General features: G+C 38.9%; 1 protein-coding gene across 1 annotated transcript in view; it reads right to left on the bottom strand.

Annotated features, from left to right (window-relative positions):
- Positions 1-2,562: 2,562 nt before the first annotated feature.
- ALPK2 (alpha kinase 2) overlaps positions 2,563-25,193 on the bottom strand; it is an 80,481-nt gene continuing 57,850 nt past the window's right edge. The window contains exons 9-13 of the mRNA XM_088152832.1: positions 24,490-24,764; positions 24,112-24,200; positions 20,133-20,350; positions 15,230-15,278; positions 2,563-5,830 (exon numbers count right to left, since the gene is read on the bottom strand). Of these exons, the coding sequence (XP_088008958.1) occupies positions 5,614-5,830; positions 15,230-15,278; positions 20,133-20,350; positions 24,112-24,200; positions 24,490-24,764 (848 nt within the window). The 3' untranslated portion in view covers positions 2,563-5,613. The remainder of the gene's footprint in view (positions 5,831-15,229; positions 15,279-20,132; positions 20,351-24,111; positions 24,201-24,489; positions 24,765-25,193) is intronic.

The following is a 25,193-nucleotide window of genomic DNA, read 5'->3' as shown; positions in this document are numbered from 1 at the left end:
GCCCATGTCCCTCCGCAGGATGATGCCTGAGCAAAACCTCTCTTGATGACCTTGTAAAACCAGCTCACTCATTTTGGAAAAGGCCATGCCTAAAGTAACCTAGCACCGTACCATGTAAAGCTTTACAGGTAACAAACAACACGCTGAATTGGGTCTGGAAACCCACTGGCAATCAATGGGATGACCAAGAATAGGTGTTTTTCTGCAGTGATGGGATCCACCCACCAGCCATCTCACTGTTGCATTCTGAACCCGTTGTAGCTTCTGAGTTGCTCTATGCATCTCAGTCGTCCAAGAGTGTAGTGATAAGGATGTGAGTCTCTGCTGCCAACCCTTTCTGGTTCAAGCAGGGCCATATTGTCCTCCGCTTGCTGCTCTAAGCAGGCGCTTAAGGCCAAAGTGGATCCCAAATCATGGACCTGCTCCTCTGAGGGAAAAACTATGCTCCGTCACCAATGTTTTCTAAAAATATTGCTTGCCATTTTATATCTATTTCTTTCCTGGTGTAATCATTTATCATCTCTGGCTTTGATGTTCTTCCTCAGCATACTGACTCCCTCTCCTTTTTCTTCTGGCTCCATCAGATCATCTATTTTGCACTATTCCCTAAAAACTACTTATCTTAAATTTCTTGCTTCTTCCTTTTTCTTTTTGTTATGTCCCCCCCCTTTTTTTTTTCCTGTTCAAGCTGATCTACTTGTCTATCCTGACTCACCTGGGTTCTTCCCCACATTTTTGCATTTGTCATTGTGATGCTTTCATGACTGGAATTCCTGTCTCACAGACAGCTGTTCCGTTCTGCCACCAATGACTTTAAAGTTAAGCCATATATTTCATGAGATTGTTTTCACTGATGCTTTTCATGCCCCTGTCTTGACACCTTGTCTGCGTATTTAGCCTCCAGCATGTCCATTGCCTGTTAAATGAAAAATACTGTAAAAAATAGATTTTCCTTTCTGTTTTCACCTCCACACTCAAATATGGTGCAGAAATTGTGGGACTTCTGGAGCAAACATGGGGTAGTAGTGGTGGTGGTGGTACAGGAGTGCAGAAGGAAGGAAAGCATGGGGAAATGTCATTATACAAGCAGAAGTCAAATTGCATAAAAATAGATGTGCGTTGATCCATGCATAGTGCCAATTTGTGTGAAATGTTATGTTTGCATTAAATATTACAGTACTGTTATGCTATTTTGTTTTAAAAGAATGTGGCTTTTCTTGTAGCAGTAAGATTGCAGTTTTAAATAACAACCCTTAATTCTCAGTAAGCATGCAAAGGATTGACCTACAATAAACTTTCTGCTATGATATATAAAGGGCAAATCTTCCCAGATACTTTTCAAATATCCTTAGAGTTGCTCCAAAGCAGCAAGCAGACCACAAACGTAGGAGTCTTTTTAAAAAAAAAAAAAAAATCGAGTCTCTTTCTGGTATGTCAGGGTGTTCTGATGAGGCTGAGGAGCTTCTGCACTAGTTTTTGTTTTTTTTTAATTATTATTCCATTTAAATAATGGATGCAGCACTGCCAATTGTCATGGCAACTGATTGCAGCACTTGTTGATAACGACACTTGTTAAACATTTGATTAATGAATGAAACTTAGAGACAGCCCATGTTCTGCAAATGACCCTTTTCCAAAGGAAACTTTTCTTTGATTTTGGTATCAGCAAAGGATCCCTATGAATTCAGGTAGTTACACTGTAAAGCCTGAGTCCCCAACATGATGTCCACAGGTGCCACCATGCCAACTGACATTTTCCATGCTCCAGGAGATTTTATTTTAATTAAGTTGGTTCCTTTGAGCGATGCTCAATTCTTGGTGACTCCTTGGACACATCTGGTACTTTCTTTGGCAACAATCCAGAAGCAGTTTGTCACTGTCTTCTTCCAGGATGTTCCTGGTCTAGTCTATAGCCCAATTACCTTCGAGGGCTGACCTTGCTTAGCTTCCACTCAAACAAGATCAGCCAGGTGATGCTACCTGCTGTGGGTTCTTTTAATTAACATCTACTTTTAATGAAAAGTCAATAAATGGAAAGTTAGTGTCCTTCAAAGCAAAGTGTTATCCTCAAGAATCATTTTCGGTTTCAAAAAGTGCCTATGGGGTTATTTTTCATGGAAAGTAAACTGAAAATGGTTATGAATCAATTGTGGATGTCATCTAAGGGAAAGACATGTATGGCAGCCTAGTGCTTTATTTGGAATTGCTCCCATCTTTCAAAGAAGTAAGGATAAAACTAAGAAGGTAAAGAACATCGTGTGGTTCTGGACAGGGGTGGTAACTTCATATTTTGTGAATAGACACAATTACAAACATGGCAACTGCTTTGTGAGAGAGCCATGTTCACATTCTCAGGCTTCCAGTGTGCCCTCTCACAAAGGTTGGGAACTCCTGGTATAAGGGATACATAGAAGGTTGAATGCAAACAACAGTGAATTTAGTGAGCAGTGAATGTGTCATTTAGTTTATTGTGGGGAACAGGAAGCAACATTGAGTGGAACTCTGGCGGATTTTGAAATAAAGCAACACAGAGTTGGACAAATGGGAGACAATCAGGAAGTCTCAGGATTGTAGTCTAGACTGCAAAATAAAATAAAAATAAAAATCCAACAAGAAGGGAATAATTAATAACTTTTATATGTTGGCAGGAAAACTACATGGACACAGACATGTGGCCATCAGACATCAAGCTTGCCTCAAGAAAACTACTATATTTTAAGGGATGTTTTAGATATTGTGGAGAGCTTTGTCTTAGTGTGAATAGCAATTATGGGGTCTGGTTCATGTACATCAACCATTCATTAAATGGCACAACAGATTAAGTATCTGATGCAAGATCAACAATGTATTGGAAATTATATAGCAAATGATATGCAAAGTACCATCATACAAATTTTCTAAAAGGGTTTGAATTGCTTAGACTGACTTGGATTGGAGATCAGTCGGTTTAGTGACTAGCTAATTATTTTCTTGTATCTTTCAAATCATTCATAATTACTATCCTCAGGCTCATTGTATATTGTGACTTACTTAGATATGCAAAAAGAAAAGGAGGAAAAAGCCCACAAAAACAAACATGTCATATATTAATAAAATCTAGCCTTACATATATATACTTTGTATTGTTGTATAATGACATTATCAACATTTAAATATTTTCCTTAACAGTAGAAAAATAAATAGGTAATTAAACATATAACTTAGTAAATGCAGTCCAGATTTCTAAAAAGTCTTCCAGTCAGACTGCTGGTCATAAAGTATTTGTTCAGGTATAGAAGCAGAAGGGAATTCTTCAGGCCATTGCTGGGGAATCCATCGGAGGGAATCAAAAGAATGAAGATGGCAGTCACATGTGTCCGGTTGAAGCTCTGCCCCTTTTTTATGTGTGCTGCATGTAAAAAAGGCGAGAGTTTTAATTGGCCAGTCATAGATGCCATCTTAACTTTTTTGACCTCCACTTACAGAAGCCCTGGGCCGTTGCAATCTTTTTCAATCTCAGCAATGTTAAGATGTGGGGACTTCAGTTCCCAGAATTCTCCAGCCAGTGTGAAGTCCACACATTTTAAAGTTGTTGAGACTGAGAAACACTGAGCCATTGTATAATTATGGAGAACGTGTATTTTTCCAACCCTCTAGTATCAATCTTTTTGTGTTCATCGAAGCATACAATGACCACTGTTGTTGTCTTCCTGTTGATTCAAAAGAGTGTGAGCATCTACAGAAACCAATCAGCCATCCAGTATAAAACTAATATGTGCTGCAGACAGCACAAGACTACATCCTATGAATCAATGTTGCTTTTGGAGCACCATTATATTCAACTATTAGTTGAACTCATCCATTTTGTCCTGATCACGTACATATGTGTTTAATGTTGAAATAATTATAATTTTAAACCTGCAGAAATGGGACATACAGATGTTCAAATGGCATTCATGTACTGCACACATGTTTCTTATTCTGTGCATCTCTACACTTCTGAATAGCTGATTTAGTATGCTCTAACAATAATTGTTTATACTCAATTAATATAGGGTTATTACTCTACATACAAAAAATATAATACTTACTTAATGTCTTACTTAATACTTTTATGAAGCTGTAATCAATACGCTGACTGAATGCTTTCAAGGTTAACATTTCCTTTACCAGGAGCAACTGCTTTAAATATCAAAATGACTGACAATGAATTAAAGGCCATTACAGGAAACAGAAAAGACTGGTACAGTCTTGCATCATGTAAAGTGAAATCATTGTAATTAATTGGGGGGAAAGAATTTAATTAGGAACATGAGTAACAGTAGGAAGTATTACTGCATAAACCATTAGGAAAGAAAACCAGAGATGACGGAGATCTAAGATAGATCTAACAGGTATAATAAAATGATTTAGTTTCTTTTGAGATCAATGTGTTACAAACTGAAGAGAGACAACATGATGCCAGATTTCTACACTGACATATGTCAGCATAATGACATACAATTTGCTTTGAACTGGGAATCTCCTTCTCTTCCTGAAATATATTGATGGAAACTCCATGTTTAACAGCATGTTTAGCAAGGCAGGGAGGATGTTGTTTTCATATGCTGCTTGTCAACTTCTTAGAAGCTTCTGGTTCATGGTACAAAACAGGATACCAGACTGAATGGAACTTCCATCGGATCTAATGGGATTTCTAGTTATCACATCTCAGTCATATTGCAAATTCTGTATCACGTACTATATGCAAACATACCTTCTTCTGTACAGCTGTTTCTACACCTGTTGTTCCTCTCCTCTTTTCCTCATTTACAGTACATACTTGCCAGCAATGAGACAGGAACCACTGAGTGTCTGGATCTACTAAGACTTACTATGCTACACTAAAGTTAGTGGCAGTATCTGCAGGCCCCAGGACTTATATCAGGTAAAGTGAGGGATATGAGGTTACAAATGACAGATTCTGCACTGAGCAGAGGGTCAAACTAGCTGCCAACTGAGGCACTGCCAACTCTAGGATTCTATGAAATAACATTATGGTGGTCAAAAGTTCCACGCAGCTCTCAGATCACCTGAAGATTACCACTCTGTGTTTCACAAATACAATTATCATATATTTGACATAGCTCTCAATTCCAAATAGTGCAAAATAAAACAAAATGCATGTAAACTCCAGAGTTGTATTTCTCTTCTATATGTTGTTTCTGCCATTTTTTAAATGTTAATCCATGAGGCAAACATTCAGAAACATCTAGAAGAAGGAGTAGCTGTTTTTGGAGTGAAGATGCAGCAAGAAGAAAAACGTGGAATATATTCATCACAAGTGTTTTGAAACACCCTACATATATTTCTGTGGGTTTGTAGCAGCTGACTTACATGGAAGGGATCCATTAAATTCAAATTTCCCCAAGTTTGGCACCACCACCAAAGGAGAGGTGGTGTAAGCCTTCTCTGGTCTATTTATGCAATCCACACATATGCTTGATTAGAGCTACAAAGGTTGCTTGGAGGAAGGGTCATTGCTGGCACATTGCAATCCAGAAAAAACCACAACAAAATCAATATACATTTCCAAAGATGTCCTGCTGCAAAGATAAAAGTTATAAATATTTCTTTCAGGAAAAAATGATGATCCTATGTTTTCTTGGTAGCCTGCGCACTGACCAACATTTTCTTTGCAATACTTGAATTTGATTGTGCCTTGATTCTGGAGACTGCAGGCTTCTTCTGTTTCAGACCACTGCTTTGAAGGGGTTTCAGTCCCAACATCTCACAATATTTGTTGCACTGATGGAGAACCTTGAATTGATCAATAAATGAGATGGAGCAATTGCCTTTGAAGCCTTTGTACCTGAAAAATGAAAGAGAAGAAGTAAATTTAATTTCTCTGGCTTCATTCATCTTTTTTATAAATTCCACTAAAATGCTTAATCTTCCTAAACTGATTTGAGAAAAATGTGTGTTCTCTGTATCCACCCATATAATGTAGCCACTGCTGGTATTAACCCAGTTAGACTGAATGCCACCAACTCCGTCCTCAGGAAAATGGTGTGTTGTCAGTGTAAATATCATGAAAGTTGTCTGTTGGTGCTGGAGTAAAAGAAAAAACCAGCAATATATTTAACAAAATGCAAAGTCACTAACCAAAGGCAGTTGTTTCCTATTTTATCATCATCTATATAGTAAACGATGATGTGACTAAAATCTGGTTATAAAATGAGGAACCAATCTTTGCTAATAAGGTGGGCCTCTATGTGTCTATTGTGTGTGTGTGTGTGTGTGTGTGGCGGGGGTGTAATGAGGTTTAGTTTTCATTTCCTTCTTATCTCACTACTCAAATTCCTCCTCCTTCCATGGATGAGTTTACATATGCTTCTTGTTCTAAGTTGGTCTGTACTTCCTAAAAATGTATATATTGAAAATATGCCAGTCTTTAAAATGCAACACCTATCTTCTGGAAGTAACTTTTCCCTGTATTGGTGTAAAATTCCAGAGTTAAGTATTGTTCCTCCAAGCCACACCAAACAGCTTACTTATAACTAACAGCAGCCTATCATTTTTAACTGGGTTAATCCTTCATTCAAACATTTCCCTTCTCCAAAAGAAGTCTTTATACAGTACAAGCATTTTGATATCTGTTGCAAAACTCATCTAGGGATTGTGAAGAGGAAGTATGGCCGCTCATATTTTTCCTAGCTGAAGCTCAATCATGCTGAAAATAGGAAATATTTTTCTGTTGGCTTTTCTTTTCCTTTTTCACACACACTCCAGGAATGGGGGGGTGGGTGAGGGGTGGGAAATACTGTATGATTGTTTGGAAAGGAGACAGTGGTAGGAAACCCCTTCTACTACCCTTGAAATGTCATAATTGCATTTACTTTTCCCTTTAGCATTCCCTCTTTTTCTCTCCATCTTTCTTCTGCCAGAGACATTCCTAACGCTCTGACAAAAGCAGATGATGCCATACAGAAATCTGAGGAAAACGAACGCCACAAAGATGGTGTGATGTTAACAGCTGCAAGAAACTGTTTTTTCCCCCTCAGTTCTGCCTCTCTTGTTTCAATCAAAATGCTGACGGCTTTTTCCAAGACAAATCTCCTATTAAAAAGACTGCTGTCATTTTGAACAATCTCTGCTGAAGACAGCTCTCCAAGGGGGGGGTGTCAGTGGTGAAGTATTTGAAAATACACAAGCATGCCCCCGCAACCTGGCACCAATCTTTCAAAATTTCAACATGAGAAAAAAAAAAAAAGCAATAAAATGTTTCAAGTCGCATTGCTTTTGAATATCAGTCATTCCACCTAGTGAAAGACTAATTAGAAATATTCACATGCCAGGCTGGGAGGAAACATGTAATTCCTTCTCAGAATTGCAATGGATTATACATATCCTAATGTTTTTCAAACATTCCTTCTTAGTAAAGCATCTGCGCCCTCTGCAGATTTCTTGCACACCCACGTACATAAGGTAAACAATGACACTCTTGCTACCATTACAAACCTAGACCATGCGGGGAGTCTTTATCAAACGAAACAACATTCAAAATAACCTTGATAGCTCAAGGAAATGAGCTGAAAACAACAGAAAGAAATGTAATCAAAACTCATGCCAAGTTTTTCACTTAAGAAAAAGAGAAATAATATCTACCCTGACTTGGTAGATAAGGGTATCTGTGAAAAGCCCTTGGAATGAGCGTTACCTGAATGGGAGTTGGCTACGTGAGGACGCTGCTAAAAAGGTAAGGGTGGTTTTAGGCTCCATGCTGGTTGTGAGCACAGACCTCCTAGATCAATGTTTCTCAACCTTGACAACTTTAAGCTGGGTAGACTTCAACTCACAGAATTCCCCAGCCAGAATTCTGAGAGTTGAAGTCCACCCAATGTAAAGTAGCCAAGGTTGAGAAACACTGTCCTAGTTGGTGGGATGCAGGCAACAGTGTGTTGGCTTGCAAGATAGTTTCTAGATCAGAGGTCCTAGGTTTCAGTGAACAGCATAAGTATGCATTGGATGAAATTGAAATTTGCTTACACTACTGACTGTAGTGTGCTAAAACTGGCTGGCATCGTTCATGTGATTAGCAGGGATTACTGCCTATGACATGGGTACCACTAAGGTTCGTAACACATACTAACAGCAGTTGTGAGGAATGAGCCTTTGCTCAAAAAGCATGCTTCTGCTCACCTTTTTAAGGGAAACATGAGTTGGGTATGTCAAGAGTACAGTGGGAATGGGATATTTTGAAGCATGTGTAGTAAAACAGGAAGATGTAGGGTCAAGAATGAATAGAAGATGGATGGATGGATGGATGGATGGATGGATGGATGGATGGATGGATGGATGAATGTGGAATGAATACCAAAATGACTGATACTTCATTTCTTTCCATATAAAAGAAGTAGGTTAAGGTAGTTTGGAGAGAATGAATGGGGTTAAGATGAAGGGGAAGAAAGAAAGAGTTGATGAAATTTTGGAAAAGAGAGAGATGAGAATTTTAAAGAACAAAAGGCAGTGTATGAAGTGGTTGGTCATCTATGGAGATGGTTGAGCAAGGATAGTTTGCAAGGATAGAAAGTTATGAAGAAGCATAATAAATTGTGGCGATGGCCTTTTCTTTACTGTTTCTTACTCCTCAGTGCTGTACATACAAGGTTGGTTTTTTTGTTGGTTTTTTTGGTGCCTTCAAGTCAGTGTTGACTCCTGGCAACTGCCTGGACTAGTCCTTGCAGTTTTCTTGGCAAGGTTTTTCAGAAGTGGTTTGCCCTTGCCTCCTTCCTAGGGCTGAGTGAGAGGGACTGGCCCAAGGTCACCCAACTAGCTTCATGCCTAAGGTGGGACTAGAACTCAGTCTCCTGGTTTCTAGGCTGATGCCTTAACCACTACACCAAACTGGCTCTCTTGTACATACAGTTGTTTAACACAAAATAGACTAACACAATGGACATTCATGGATGTACATATGGTTGTATCCACAGCAGTCTAGTTTCCAAATCATAGATTGCAATACCACTACTTTATTCTGGATTGGTCAGACCCTACCTTAAACACTGTATCCAAACTTTAAGAAGGACTCTTAGAAACTGGAACAAATGCAAAGCAGGACAATGAGGATGATTAGGGGACTGGAAACTCTAATGAGGAGAGACCAAGGAGACTGGGTATCTCTAGCCTTGAGAAAATAAACCTGAGTGGGGATACGGTAGCATTGCCCAAATACCCAAAACAATGTCACAGGTTAACATTAGAGGACTCATTCCAGAACACAAGATAAAGAATAACCATCTTAGATTACAGGAAAGCAGATTCTCAATGAATATTAAGAAAAACCTTCCAAACAGTAATAATTCAACCCTGGAACCAATTCTGCAGAGAGATGGTAGGCTTCCTTTCCCTTGATGTGTTGGACATCTATCAATCAAGGTGCTTCCAGTTAGATTTCTGCACTGAGCAGTGAGTTAGATACAGTAATCTACATGGGCTATTTGGAAGTGACCTGTTTCCTGTATACTTCCACATCTGGCCTATTTTCAGTTGACCCCTGCAAGAATCTATCTGTTTCAACTTAGCAGAGTGAACTCCATTAGCTATCTGGTTAATAAAAGTTGATTTCCCAACATTGGTGCTCAGTGTTTTAGAAGGTGAATACTACTTTTTGTTGAAAAGGAGAGAAAGTATGCCCTCTACTGAATGGAAGGAAACTTCTATACGGCAAGCTGTTAATCTTTTCTTGCTGTAAAGCAGGGTTTCTCAACCTTGTCTACTTTAAGACATGTGGACTTCAACTCCCAGAATTCCCCAGCCAGCATATGCATATGCATATACATATGCATATGCTGGCTGGAGAATTCTGGGAGTTGAAGTCCACACGTCTTAAAATGGACAAGGTTGAGAAACCCTGCTGTAAAGAGAAAGGATGCTCTAATTCACTGTTTATCAACCTTGAACATTTCCAGTTGTATGGACTTTAACTCCCAGGATCCTCAGAACTGGCCATGCTATGGAATTCTGGAAGCCGAAGTCCACAGATCAGGAAACACTCCTGTACTAATTCCATTTTAGCTCAAAAGCTAAAATTTGAATGAGGCATTTCCATTTATATTATACATAAATGGCCTAAAAACAATTGCATTCAACAATTACCAACAAGAAATTACCAGCTGGCAGTCAGTACATGGAGATAGTCAATGAATTGTTAATGGGAACCTGCTCCAAGCACACCTTTCTTCATAACAAGGACACTGTGTGGAAAAGATACCTACAATGCTACCAATTCATCACCTCAAATGCCTTGATCCTCTAAGGCAGGGAACCTGTAGCCTTCTAAATTTGTTAACTACAAAACCTAAGATACCTCACCATTAGCAACGTTGTCTATGATTGCTTGATTTTAGGTCAGCGATATCCAGAGGGTCATTGGTTCCTCATCAGTACTCTAGACATTTCAAAAAGTCCAAATCCTTTTATGCAGTTAGCAACCACTGCTTGATAACCACAACACACAAAAGAAAACACACTTAAACTCCATTTGCACCCCATACTTAAACTTATTAATAAACTCAGAAGTGTTGTGCCATCATGATGCAAAGCCTCCCTTTTTGCATGCATGTGCCACACCACCACATAGGATCATGAACTAAACAAACCATGCCAAGGCATAGGAGAGAGTGCTCTCAGAACATGAAAGTATGGCTACCCACTTCCCTGCACACAACCAAAGCATCAGAGAGGCACATCACGGGCTATCTGTCTCCAGCATTACTACCCCACCCATGCTCCTCTATCTCCATCCTCGAGGATGAGGCCTGGTCTAGTAGAGTATCTTTACATTTTATCCCCAAAGAATTCTAGATTCAAATATGTGTCCCTCTGGAGGTCTGTACTTCAAACTCAGATCTGGAGCTCACTGAGCAACAATTGTTTCTGGGAATGTGACAGGGAATGGGGGATCCTGCAGGGGGCATAGGGGTTGGCCTTGTAGAACATGAGGAAGAACCACTATCAAGGCAATGATCAGACAAGCTGAGCTTCAGACTGCTCCAAGAAACTAAGATAAACTGGGGAGGAGGGAAGCACATTTGGACCTGCAAGATTCTGTTACTATCACTGTTACAATAAAGGTAATCCTGATCTATCTGACATTGGTTTCTTAGTCTACCTTATGGGGCTGACTGACCCTGCTTCCTCAACAGAGGCATCCTTGAACTTGCTGACTAGGATGAGAGCCCACACGTATATGCTCTGCTAAATATGGATTTTGTGAACTGAAGGAGTCCACCTAAAATAGTCCTTCCTCTAGTTTTGAGAAGAGAGCTGAGCTTCACCCAGCTATCATCAGAAATCAGGTTTCTTCATAAGGAGGCAAGAATTTTGCAGGCCTTTCTCATGGCTTGAAGATGATCCTTAAGGGAAACCCAAGAGTTGAGATTTAAAACCTTGTGGTTCCAGGCTGCTGCTGCTTGCTGAAATAATGCCCATGCTTGGGTCTCAAGCTAAATCATGGCTAACAGACCCTAATGGCCTTGTTCACACAACATGCTAAGGCGATGGAAACAAGCCACATGATGGTTGATTCAGGCAACTGAAGAGAAGTTTATTTAAATGTAATAATTGGACTGTGTTAGTCAGGCCAAACTGCATGACTGGAGCCAGAAGACCTGAGGCCTGGCACCACCAGATGGATCTAGTGATGGAATGAGAATGTTTGTGTTTGTGTGTGTGTGGTCACTTGCTCCACTATTATAGATACACTGCCCTGTCTGGGAGAGTCCTCTGGCCCATGCATCTCCTTTCCCAATCCCACTGGGAGATGCAGCGTTCTTCACTCATGTTTCTGATTAACTGCAGCTTGTGGTGTCATCAGAGTTGATAAACTGCAGCTTACCAAACCTCCGTTTCATTCAAACAAGGCAACCCACCCAAAGTTTAAAAATTTGCTTCAACAAACTATAGCTAAGACTGCCCCAAATTTAACATTAACCAGGGATTATTCTAAAATGGAAGTGGCCTTTTGCTTACTCCTCATAGCTACCCCAAGGAAAAACAAGGGTCTTTCTTGTTTTAAGCAAGATTCAGTACTATGAGCAAGCTTTTTTGCAAACTTATTTAAAGGTCAGGGTGAATTCTTCTGCTGTAATTAAGAAGATTCTGCTGTTACTTTCTTCCTTTTATTTTGCAAATGCATCACAGTGAGAAAATATATATTACTGAGAGAAAAAAAATGAACTACCAGAAGATATTTTTCTACAGTCACCTTCTATATTCCCAGAATACTCCTGTTTGCTTTAAGAAGAGATTAATGGCCTCTAGCTACTGCTGGGAACGATATGCAGAATATTAATTAGAGTAATTGTGTATAACATGTATGGTATGTTTACTGGAAATGTATATTGTCAGAGAAAGGAAAATAAATATTCATGCATTATTCATAATGCTCTCTGTATGTCTGAATGATGAGTTATGGTAAGATATTCTGTGTGTGTGTGTGTATGTGTACATATATATATTCATTCTATATTTCTCAGATATATTACAGCATCTGATCCTTGGCTAGGAATAGGCCAGAGCCACCCAAGAGGGTAAAGGAGAGGCAAGTATCTTATCTCCTATCTTTATACTACCTTTCCTCAGTCTTGTGCCTTCAATTGGATGGAATTACATATCCCATAATTACCAACCATCACTGGCATTGGCTTTGGTGGCTAGAAATTCTGGCAGTCCAGCATGTGTATAGAACACCAAGTTGAGGAATGATAGTGTATGCTATTTGCCTGATACAAAAGCCTCCTGCTTATGTTGCGTACGTTGAAGCAATATTATATGATTTGCATAGTTTAAGGCCTCCCTTGAGGATTTATATCATTTCTTTGATGATTGATTCATTGATTGATGGTACTCTAAAGACACTTTAAGTCACTAGTGTTGAAATGATCTAAGGCAGTTCTAGATATCCATGGTGAAAAATTACATTCTGTGGGTACCAGGTCTGTTGTCATCTGTTTCGCCCTCTCATTGTGGCTTTCGGAATTCCATCAAGAACACTGGTGATTTGTCAGTGCTGCTGTGGTTAAGGTGATGGACTAGGAATAGGGAGATACAGATTTTCAGCCACAGAAGCTTCCTGGAGATTTGGGGCCAGTTCTTATCTTTCAGCCCAAAATCCAGTTTGGTGAAGATATCAAACTAACCTCTACCCTCAGCCATGGAAACTTATTGAATGACTTTGGATGAGTCACTCTCTCTCAATCAACTTATTCCACAGGATTGGGATTGCTATTGTGGGGAAAAACTAGGCCTTGTACTGTGCTTAGATACTAAATAGAATTACTAATACTACTAATACTAATACACTTCCGCAGATATCCTCATCCAATTGAGGTTCCTTAGGACATTTTTCCACATGTGCTTAACCACAGCCATTGCTAATTATGCTTTAGCAACATCGACTTTGCCATGTTCCCATGGCATTGCCTTCACCTCATCTCCACCCAAGAGTGAAAGAGGTTTAAGTCATCCTTAGCTGTACCAGGAGCAAAGCAATGTTTTCTGTCTTACTCTAACAGTATTCAAGGGCCATCTCAAGGTATATAAAATCTGTTAGGCCTTGCCATTGTTTATCTCAGCTGGATGAAAATGAGGTGACTGCAGAGGCAATCTAAACGAGATAGCAGTAAGTGCATCTCATGCTGGTATTTGTTCAGGTGGATCTACCTGCTCAGGTGAGTAGCATTTCAGCACAGCCTTCAGAAAGGCTGTCCACCCACCTCTACTTTTGGTTCCATACTGCCCTCAGGATTTTTTGCTATTTTGCATAATAAGTTATTCTGGGCAATTTGAAATTACAGTCCCAAGGTGTAATTTTGGTGGGCTGCCTTATATTATTGTTTCAGTTTCCTTCCAGCAGTGATCAATTCCTTGTCTTCCCTAGGATATCCTTTGGTTCTTCCTCCTAGCTGTCTGAAAGACAATATTCATTGCCATTTACAGATGGTTTCAAACAATATTCTTATCTCTTAAGTCCCAAAATTAGTTTTGTCCTTTATATCTTCCCTATTTCCTTATTAGAGTTTGTAAGGCTGTTACTGAATCTAAACAGCCTTTCAGAAGTATATAGTAGAAGCACAGACCTTGATGAAAGTTTTGTGCCTGTAGTTGATAAAATAGTTGGTGGAATTGTTTAGCAGTACACAAAAGCAATCTTTACAATCAGAGGGAAAAAAATCAGCTAAATTTTCCTATGAAAATTTCTGGCTGTTTATCAAAATATATCAACAAGCTTGTTTTAATACCCATATTTTAAAAAAATTCTGATTTTCATACAATTGTCATTTATCAATTAATTTAAAAAATTTAAACAGTATAGGAGTGAGACATTGTTCACTCTGTAAGAGTGTACAATTGTATCACAAAAATATAACTTATAATAAGTTAAGAGTTCAGAAACTAAGGTTAATTTTTTTATTTTATTTATATATCAAATTTGTCACCACCCATCTCGTTGAACGACTCTGGGTGGTTTACAAAACAAAACTGAATGTTTAATACATTTCTCCACATCTTATTGTGGAATTATTCCATCCCCTTCCATGGTGCATATTCAGGTCTGCAATGATATTAAGGCTAGTCACAATTTAGATCTAAATTGATCAAGTGCTAAACATGTAAGAAACCCATAATCTGATTATCAGCAAGATACTGACTTATTTTCAAACAATTCAAAAAGTGTTTTTGTGGGTTAGGCTTAGATTGTTTTCTAAATTCAGCCCATTATAGCTTACGAAACAGACCAAGGGTTTGTGCATGAATCCTACAGTGTCTGTGCTGGGCCTCAAATTATATATATGATCTTGATTTTTGCATGCTTCTAAGCATCTTTGAATAAACCTTTGAATTATAACTTGAGTAAAACAATAAAATGGCTTCTCTTTTTGATTGTCTTCCTAGGAAGCATACCAATTAAGTTACTTATCATTTCAATTAACTGAGACATGAACCTATATGACAAATATACACTCTCTTTGTGATGTGCGTATCACTACCCCTTCCAAAGGATTTAACCTTCAGTGTCCATTCCATTAACATTTTATCCGCTGGTAGTTAACAGGAAAAGCTGACTGAGATTTTGCTTGCTTTTTAAGAGCTGTGATATAAAATAGATGTTTTGTGCTGTGACCTTTCTTACTAAGTTTGCACCATCATAAGACTGATGCCCAACTCACAAAGCAGGCCTGGGAGAAATAATGCTTTTTTCACTCACCCTTTCGCCAGTGTTGCTATGCCAACATCAGTTAGTTTCATTCCTACACCTAGAAAACAAAACAGCAAGCCAGCATTACCACAGAGTAGATCATGTATAGAAATATTTAATACATCAATGTCATTTTTAGTGGTTTTGCTACTGATCACAGATGTTATCCATCACTTTTTATATATATTGGTTGTCACAAATATTTAATTCCTCCAGGGCAAGCAATTCATTTTGCTTTGTTCTTAACAGCATCCCTTGCTCTCAGTTTAGTGCTTTGCTTAAAAAAAAAGCATGAAGGATGCATTACTTGGGAAAAATCAACATCAGGAGCCATATATGTTATGGTTTTGCAGACCAATGTACACGTTCCTTGCTCCACATGTCCTGTCCTGGTTTTTACGGAGATGCCTTATGATTTGTGATGGCTGGGTACAGCAAATGTTTCCTTTCATTCTTATTTATAACTTTTGAGAGTGAATCCATGCTTATTTGAAGGCTACTGTTATATTTCACTTACTCGATATCTCTTATTTAAGGTCCTGCTATCTGGAGCTGCTGTTGAACCTGGCTTCCATACAGTGTTGATGCTTCTCCCTACAGCTCTGGCATGCAACCTTTGTTGCTTCTGAGATCTAAGCAGCAGCTTGACTTACCTACTATTACTTTTGCCCAACATTTATGATAACTACCACCATTATTGCCTTCATTTTGATGCATATGCCAGTTTTCCAATATGCGTTCAAAGTAGCTTAGGACAAGAAAATACTGAAATGGTGAACAATGAACACTTCAAAAGCATAGCCATCTCATAGTCCCAGTGTGCCACTGCTAAGTTATAAAGATAAGCCTCTAAACTAGAATAATGGAAGAAATGGCAGGGTGAGAGGCTGCAAACAAGAGATGCAAGGGGGAGAAGCAAGAAACGGGCAAGCAGAAGGAAAAACTCAGTGAGGCAGGTTTGGTTCCATGGCCCACCTACGAAGTACAGAAATCTGTATAGCTTGTTTCATAATAACTAAGGAGTGAATTAGCAAAGGAGCATCTTGAATTTAATGTGTTATATTAAATGATGTCTGCCACCACTCTGGGAAACTTTCCTAAAGTAGGCTTCACAGAACTTAAAATGGACTTATTTCCTCGTAAGCATGTATAGCATTGCAGCATGATTGATTGATTGCTATTTGCAAGCTACCCTGGGGAAGCTTTGTTTGGAGGGGCAGGACTTCATTTTTAATGAATAAATAATCAGCACAAACATTTAAACCTGTTAGGTTCTTGGTATTTTTTGAGCTTGGTTGTTTTCCTGAAGACATTTCATTACCAGGCTAGGTAGCATCATCAGTGCATGGGAGAAAGGAGTTTACTGGTTGTTTAGTCTCAGTTGGGATGTGGTGTTTTTTTCCTTGATGATTCTTTGATCACGGCATTGATTCTTTCCTAATTCTTTATCTGTTTCTCTGGGTGTTGGTCGCTAGATAGCATGTGCTCTGGATTTGTTTGCAAGAAATATGTGTAAGAAAACAACCAAGCTCAGAGAACAAGAAGAACCCAACATCCAACCCTGAGCTATACAATTTCTGTACCACTGGAAAATTTAAACCTCTTGATAGACTTCCATCATGATGATAAATGATGCTAGAGTAAACAGAAGACTCATTCACAGGTCTCCTAAACCTGGAACAGCCAAAGCATATGGAATGGTGGATGCTGTATCTCTTCCACCTCGATATATTGGCTGCCTATTACATGGAAATGACATCTGAATATATAGACATCAACATTCTCTAACCAGAAGCCTTCCAACCCCTCTTGGATTACAGAACATTGATTGCTTTGTGCACTAGTCACTAGCAGCCTAGAAATTAGTCTCAATTTATCTCCAGCCCATCTTAATTAGAACTGTTCAGTGGAAGGGGGCAACTGTGTGATTCAGTCATGGATTGTTTACTTTCCTGTTAAAATATGAGTAAAGCTAGAATCTCCATGGCCATCATCCCCTCATTATTTCAAGGAGTTGACAGTGAAATAACAGGTGAGCTGAAATGCACCCTGCAGGTCTATTACAAGGGCACATTATGTTAATTGATTCTGTTTTCAATCTGTTTCTAGCAGGGGCATAATCTAGGAATGTCTTGCTGCATTTGTTAGATTGGTTCAATATAGTATCAGTGTGGGAGGGGAATATTTGTCACAGCAGGCAGCTAATTGATTCCTTTCCTTTGCCAATAAGCATCATATTTCGAATGTTGTTACAAACTTGAGTGGGTCCAGGTAAAGGAAATATCCAACTTTCTTGAGGAAGGATGTCTATTTCTATTTCTATTTGCAAACATTAAGCCCTGGATAGGCAAATGCAAAGGTAACATGATGGCAGCCATCAGATTATCCGCCTCCGTGGGCCATTTCAATCAGGCCATGGGATGGGATCCCATGGAAATCCACCAAAGCCTCGTGGAGTGGAGCAGTCCAAGTGATTTTACAGATGCTTCTTGACCAGATTAAACTACAGTAGTATCTACTTCCCTGTATTTTGACAAAACTCCATCTCTTGAAACCTGGGAAGGCTGGGGTGTTATCACAGCTTTTGTTACTATGGGCTGATCTGCATGACCATCTTGCCCCAGTACAGGCCACCGACCATTTCTCAAGGCAAAGAGAACATGGACATCTTCAACACCTAGTGCATCAAGAAAGCAGTCTCCACCCGTGTTTTTCTACTACATATCAAAACGAATGTTTTCTGACCTATGTTGGCTCAAGGGATGCTGTTCAGTTTGGCCCTTCCGTTGTAACCAAGACCTCCACTCCAACTGGCTACTGTGCATTGGATAGGAACTCCCGGTCCCTGCCCTCCACGGCCCTTTTTTTCACAAGCGCATCAGTGGAATAGTTAAAAGCTATTTTTTAAGGAGTTCACTGATGAAACAGTTAAGGATTTGAATGAAATTGACAGAATCCTGCCACTTTTCCTTTATAGACAGGAAAAATGGTAAACCTGTGGTGTTTTCTATTTTTCCAGTCCAGGAGGGCAAGGAAGAATGGGAAACCACTAATCAGGGCTATGGTCCAATAAACAGCCTGACATTCAGAAAGGGGTTTCCAAGTGGTTTACACACAGCAGCTTAAGGGTAGGCAAAGAAGCCAAATGTCTCAGCAGGTGGGAGCCCTTGGCTGACCTTGCCTGAGCTGGGAACCTAAGCAGGGTCAGCTCTGGATATACTTGGATGGGATTTCCAGGTCTGTAGGCTAGACTGAGAACGTAGCACTGGTAACCCGTTTCCATACAATTGTCAAGAAAAGGTCATGGACGTGTCCCTGAGGTCACTGGGAATGAAATTCAACTCAAAGGAGAGTTCTTCTTTGTTATTCTGTTGATGACAGTACAGTAACCATGTTGCTCACAAGAGCAATTATTATTATTACATATTTTATCTTACTTTCTTCTTTTTCTTTCTTTGCAGTTTTTATTCTTTCTTTCTATTTCTTTTTCTGAGTTTGGTTCGTATTTGTTTTTATTACTGTAATTAAATTTTTTAATAAAAATTATGGAAAAAAATTCAACCTCAACATTGGCTGTGATACTGGGGATTGTGGGAACTGAAGTCCAACGTATCTGAACATCATCAGTTTGGGGAAGGATGACTTAGAGATTTTGTAGCTGATGCAAATTTGGACTGATGACCTCATATTTGGACTGATATTCCATAACTGCTATATACACCAGCTATCTTAGAAGACAATTGAATAACTTTAATAACTTTTGCAAATACAGAAAGATCTCTCCCTTCCCTACCCATCTGATATCTATGAGTCATTAGTTGCGCATTGGTCCATCATCTACTCTAGGCTGCAGTTTAGATTCAATTCAAACTGCTGGTTATGACTGAAGAACTCTGGCTCCTCCACTTCACATTTTATTACAATGTTCAAGAGCAATTTTGGAGCTCCTTCCTAATTAAATTTGTTTGATGGTTGTGAGCCACCAAGAGTCACTTAGGTGAGATGGGTGGCCATACAAATTGAAGACATCATCATCATCATCATCATTATTATTATGGTTGGTTGCATAGTCAGCCAGATGTTTAGACTGGATTTGACATTTTTATCCACCTGTCGAGTCCTTCCCAAGGACCTGGGATAGGCAGATGTTGCTGTTTGATGGTGTTAAAGGGATCATCGCAGGATGGAAGCTGTTCCAAGTAAAGCTGCCTTTTGCAATTGACTACTGGTGGTTTTGTTGTTATTAGTATCACTCATGAGTCTTGTGCTAAGTCTTGTTAACACTGCTTAATTTCTTTCAGCTGATTATAAAAAAAACAGGCACGGAAACTTCTTTTTCAGTGATAGCTCTAGCAAAAAATGACTTCCTTTCTCCACAGCTTGTGAAAACATAGGTTAAAAAGAACTTTTTGTGAGATGGGCAGTATCTAAATTTGAAATATAAATAAATAAATAAATAAAGGCTGTTCCATCTGTTATTTGCCAGCCCACTGGGAATCAGGCCTCTGCAATAGTTTTTTATGAACCTTGAGTCCCCTTTAAGGTGTTCAAATGTCAGACAAAAGGCACCAAAGATATAAAAGATGATGAATTTGTGAGGCAGTAATCTAAATTTACAACAAAATTTACAAAATGTGCAGGCATCTCTAAAGGTTGCTTACCTTTGTGTGTTTGCTTTCGGTTGGCTTCATTAATTTGGTAATATTTACAATATTTACAATGCTGGATTTACAACAGTATTTTCATTATATTGCAGGTGGAATTTATTCTATGAAAATGAAGATCAGCAATCATCAGCTGAGAATTCAGGTACAACAAGGAATGCGCTGCCTCTCTGTGCTCCTGTTTGTGGAAATGCCAGCCATAATACTACATTTACCATTAACCACTGCACAACAGGTAAGGTTCTCACCTTGCATATCCGTTACAAGCAAGCTGCCACTGGTTTTTTCATATACCCAATGCTGAAATGTGCAACATTTCTGGCCAGCTTCCGAGTCTCTTCGCATAAAATTTATTTCTTTCCCATCCCTAACAGAGTATTTCACAAATTCTCCAATTAGTTCTTCTTCCACTGTTGCATAAGGAATATTATTCTTGGGCCGATGAATAAGGAAAATAGGAATGATTCTGAAAGCAGAACCAGTTAAAACAAAAAACAAAAGACACACAGTGAAAACTTAGGGTCTCAGGAATAATTTTAGAAAACATATTTTAAGGACCTATTAAGTTAGAGCTTGGGATATATTCAATGCTTTAGTGGAGAAAACATGCTTCCTTAATTTTGTGTGCCCCATTCAGCATGGCCAGTGATCAAGGAACAATGGGAATTACAGTATAAAACATTTGGAGGGCGCTAGGATAGGCAAGAATTTCCTTACAAAATGCCTTGCCGCCACCTCCAACAATGAAGTTCTAAATTACTTGATCGTTTTTCCAGATTAAAATCAGGTGTTAGGAATTCCTCATTGCTCTGATTTTTGTTTCCAGAATTTATGATTTTCTATATGACAAAGCAAAATTCTCTTTTTGTAGATTTCACTGTTAGGATCTGTAAAATATAGCGCATAAACAACCTTAATATGCATATAGTTTTATCACATTTCTTTGATTCTTTTTCTTAACAAAACCCAGGATTGTGTGTAATATCTCTTATCAGATCACCATGGCATTTATGCAGCATCTTAGCAATGCACATTGGCATTTTCACAAAGTAATGGAGAAGGTATGGAATAGAAACCATGACAAAGAACACCTTCTCAGTTTGTTTCTTCAAATGTATCAAAGTACAGTACATCTTTCAAGCAAACTCTCCTGAAAGTCCTGCCAATGTCACTCAAATGATTTCAGCCCCCACAAGATGATCATGTCCACAGTGTGGATATCATACAAACAGAAGAGCTTTTGCACGTATAATTGTATTATCAGGTTCTTTGACTTGCATGAAAGCTGACCAGGCTTCCCCTTCACTCTCTGAATAAATACTATGTGTAGGACAGGGTTGTCCAGAATTGCTTGTGTAATGAGTACCCCTTTATACTGAATGCTGCACTGGGATTCTGTTAATCAGGAAAGGAAACATGGAGTAGAAACACAGGGCATACCAGAAGAGAACAAGAAGAAAGGAGAAGGGGAAGGGGAAGGGGAAGGGAAGGGAAACTGTCTTCTCCCAAATGATGTACATTTTCACCACACTATACATCACTGGTTTCTTCTAGATGGTGTGAGATGGTGAGTATTTGGATCTTGGCAAGCTGTATCTTGCCAGTTATACCTGAAATGTATAATTCAATTCTGAGAAAAGTAGATAAAGGTCATAACACTGAGTATGCCTGGGACATCAAGCACCCAACACAGTAACAATTCTTTCAGCAGTAGCAAATTTTGCCAGCCTTTGTATGTTGTGCATTCATATGGAAAATTCTTCACATATACAAGTCCAGTTACAGTGACATGTACGTAAGACTCCTAAGGCAATTCCATCATTACTTCTAGTTCCAGCACAATGTGTTTTGATGAGCTGCTTACAGCTTTCTTTTAAGTTTCCCCATATACCAACTCTATTCTTAGCTCTGCATTTTCACCTTGTTTGAACTATTTTTTATAACCCCAGAACTGCCAGAGAGGTAGCAGCCTTGTAGAGCTATTTAATGAATAGAAGTAGGCTGGATTATCAAGGGATCAAAAACAAAGAAGTATGCTTTGGATTTTAAAATAAAACAGCCTAATTTGCAATAATTGAACTACCACACAAAGCAAAACACAATTATCCTTTAGCTTTCCAATCATCTTATATGATTTCTGTGTGTGTAATGAAAAATTGAGAGAAAGAGTATACATCTTTTGAAAATATACATATTCCAAAAGGTCTACATTAGAAAAAAATACTTATAAAAATGTACATATTGGAAGAAAATACGTATGAGAATGTGTCTGAATTTTCAGCCATCTGATGAAAACACATGGAGAAACCCACTTGACTTTTTTTTAACCAAATGACCAAAAAACAAACCTTGCTTAAAAAAATGAGAATGCTAACAAAAGTGAACAAGGAAGGTTTGACCATCCCTAGGTTTCTCTTTTTTTAACAGTGTTTTATGGAATAAAAGCAGTCAGAGTGAAAGGCGCGGGCATAATCGTATAGCAATGATACCGTAGGAGCCCAGCAATTTTGTTAACATGGATGGCCAACGTATGAAGGAGGACTCTTCTTCTTCAACATTTTCAAAAAATTCTGACTTATCAGAAGCAATCTCTTAAGTCATACAGAAACCACAGGCAAGCCTTATTCCAAATGTCACCTAGGAGGAGGAAGAATTTCAGCACCATTTGATGCAGCAGCAAATTCTTTAGAAGAGGTCTGAATGTGCTGAGGCAGCCGTTCACTGCAGTGTTTCCTTACAAAGTTCAAGATGATCTGGCACTCCCACAGTCAATATTAAGAACCAAAGTTAATTTTAACAGAACTGGTTTTTGAGGTCAGGGCTTCCCTTAAACTGTTCTATAGTATTTTCTGTGGGTATGGTGCTGTACAGAGTACAATTCAGGTGGCTGCTTGAAAGCCTGTCCTTGACTGAGTGTGTGTGTCAATGTGCATATGCAACCACTTCACTCTGCTAGTAGTCCCAGCAGAAGTATTATTTGTGCATTTACACATGGACAGTCAGGGACAGCCCTCTATAAGCCTTGCAAATGACATGGCTGCTTTAATGGTTCCAAAAAAATGGAGATTTGTTTCTGCTAATAAACTCTACCAAATATCCCTTTTGAATGTTTTTGCAAACTCCAATGCAAATCATGGACTCTATCACCATATTATGTCTTCTCTAACCCTTGGATTTTTATTGTCTATCCCTAATTTATATACTTCTTTAACAGGTTGGAAGAATTTTTTTTTTTTGGTCCAGAAATCTGATCTATTTTGCCCCCCCCCCTTTCTACAGATGGTCATCTGCTTCATACAGGGCAGTTTTATGCTAGACATCTCCAAGAATGTCCAATGCTGTGAATAAAACTTTTACCATACCTGGGATAATCCATTTGGCAAGGTTTACTAAATTTATGGGAAAAGGAAAGTTGCAACTGGATCGTCTTTAAGCTCATGTGGTTTATGTTATAAAATATTAGTCAGATAGAAAGAGAGCAGTTCACAAATGCACCGTCTAATGTAACTAAGTAAAGGATGCAAAAAAGGACATCAAAGCTCATGGAATATAGAAAATAACTGAAATATTCAGGGCATGACACAAGAAAACGTACACCTTCTAATCATACATTGTCAGGAAAATAGAATCTCTAATTACATTTTTCTCAATAAATGTTTTGAGGACACAAGGCTTTAACTTGGGTTGGGCTATACCCTGATGTTTTCATTTCAACCTGAATATAATTTGAAAAGATAGAGAAAAATGTGAGACTCCACTCCATTCAAGAGTGAATGGCAGGTCTGCAGTAGTCCTTGAATCATGGAGGGATCTGGAGGACATGGGTCTCTGGACAAGCCTCCTTAACAATTGTTTTAAAAATTCTATTACTTGATTAAAATTGTGGGGCATAGTAATTGGGAAGTTTAGGAAGTTAATTAAAGGCCTTCTAGTTTTTTGAAGCCTCCAAACATGAATATGCCACCTAGTGCAGAAAAAGTTCATTCATCCAGTCAAGGTTGCTGGTGGAGGGAGGAGAAAATCATGCATGTATAAGTCTTCCCAACTTTGACCAATAAATTCCCCAAAAGAACTGCTGAAGGGTAAACTAGAGATCCTTTACAGAGAGCAGCTGACACATGTTAGTTTCAGTGTCCTTTCTTAACTAACAACAGAGCTACTCCTAAATGACATCCATCATGCAATGCTTATATTCATTTTTCCAAGAAGTTGTAAAAGTCTACTTACTCAGGTACTTCTCCAAAGCCTTCTAGAGGTTGTGTTTCAGCAGCATATATCTTGGCATACTCTCTTGCTGTGTTCTGAACATAACATTCCTATATGAAAGAAAACCCAGTGAGAAAGGAGTCAGTTTCATGTATATTTGAACACCAGCTTGTTCCTGGAGCAGCGCTGTCCACAGAGAGGGTCAAAACAGGCAAGATAGTGGCCACAGCACCACGAGTGAAGCCCCGCTCTTTTGTACATATATCAGTGACATATGTACAAAGGGGTGGGGCTTCTATCACAATGCTGGGACCACCATCTTGCCTGTTTTGACCTCTCCGCCCGTGGATACCACTGCCCTGGTGGACTTAATTACAGGGGGCTACTGCACACACTTACCTCTAGTGCCAATTTGTAATTCTTTTTCACAAGTTCATCATTATTCTTGGTCCCATACACAATGGCATTGTGCACTTTCAAAACACAGGGGTGACCTGGGCTGAGTGGAGGCACCAAGCCTTGCAGCACTTTGCTTCGGAAAGCTTTTCGATGCACCCCTTCCCCAAAATGTAACTCTTCTGTAGTAATCCTTCCGTGCAGACTTTTACTCAAGTAACTGTCACAGATGAAGTCTTCTCTGAACATAAGCTGCAAGAATTCTATCTCTTCCAAGCCTACTTAATAAGTAAATAAATGTATTAATCCAAACAAAGGAAAGGTTATATGCTTGTATCAACTGCAACATGAAGGCAAATGAAAAAAAAAAAAAAAGATTGTCATACACCCTCTCTGTTGTGTGTATCTTCCTTGTTATCTTTTCTTCTTCAGAACTAAAACATAATTACAATAATCTAGAATGATCTGTATTGGCGTCATTGCTGCCACCAAACCTTTTCCGGATTTGAAAATTACTTCCTTCTCCTCTGTGTCATCTCCCTCTCTCAGGATTCTGTTAGCCAGAACGTGGGGAAGGACAAGAACAGCACAGCCCCTCTGTCAACATTTAAATTAGAAACTTAATTACCTTTTATTAGTAATTTAAAATGAATTGTAAACAGGTTCCTTTAATTTTGCAGTGTAGCTATGGCCTGTCCATCCTTGCC

The sequence above is a fragment of the Python bivittatus genome, unplaced genomic scaffold (genome assembly GCF_059951505.1).
Source record: "Python bivittatus isolate LINGU-HERP-01145 unplaced genomic scaffold, Pbiv_v1 ctg000570_np1212, whole genome shotgun sequence".
In the NCBI taxonomy this organism is placed as follows: Eukaryota; Metazoa; Chordata; class Lepidosauria; order Squamata; family Pythonidae; genus Python; species Python bivittatus.
This window is presented reverse-complemented; position numbering and strand designations above follow the sequence as displayed.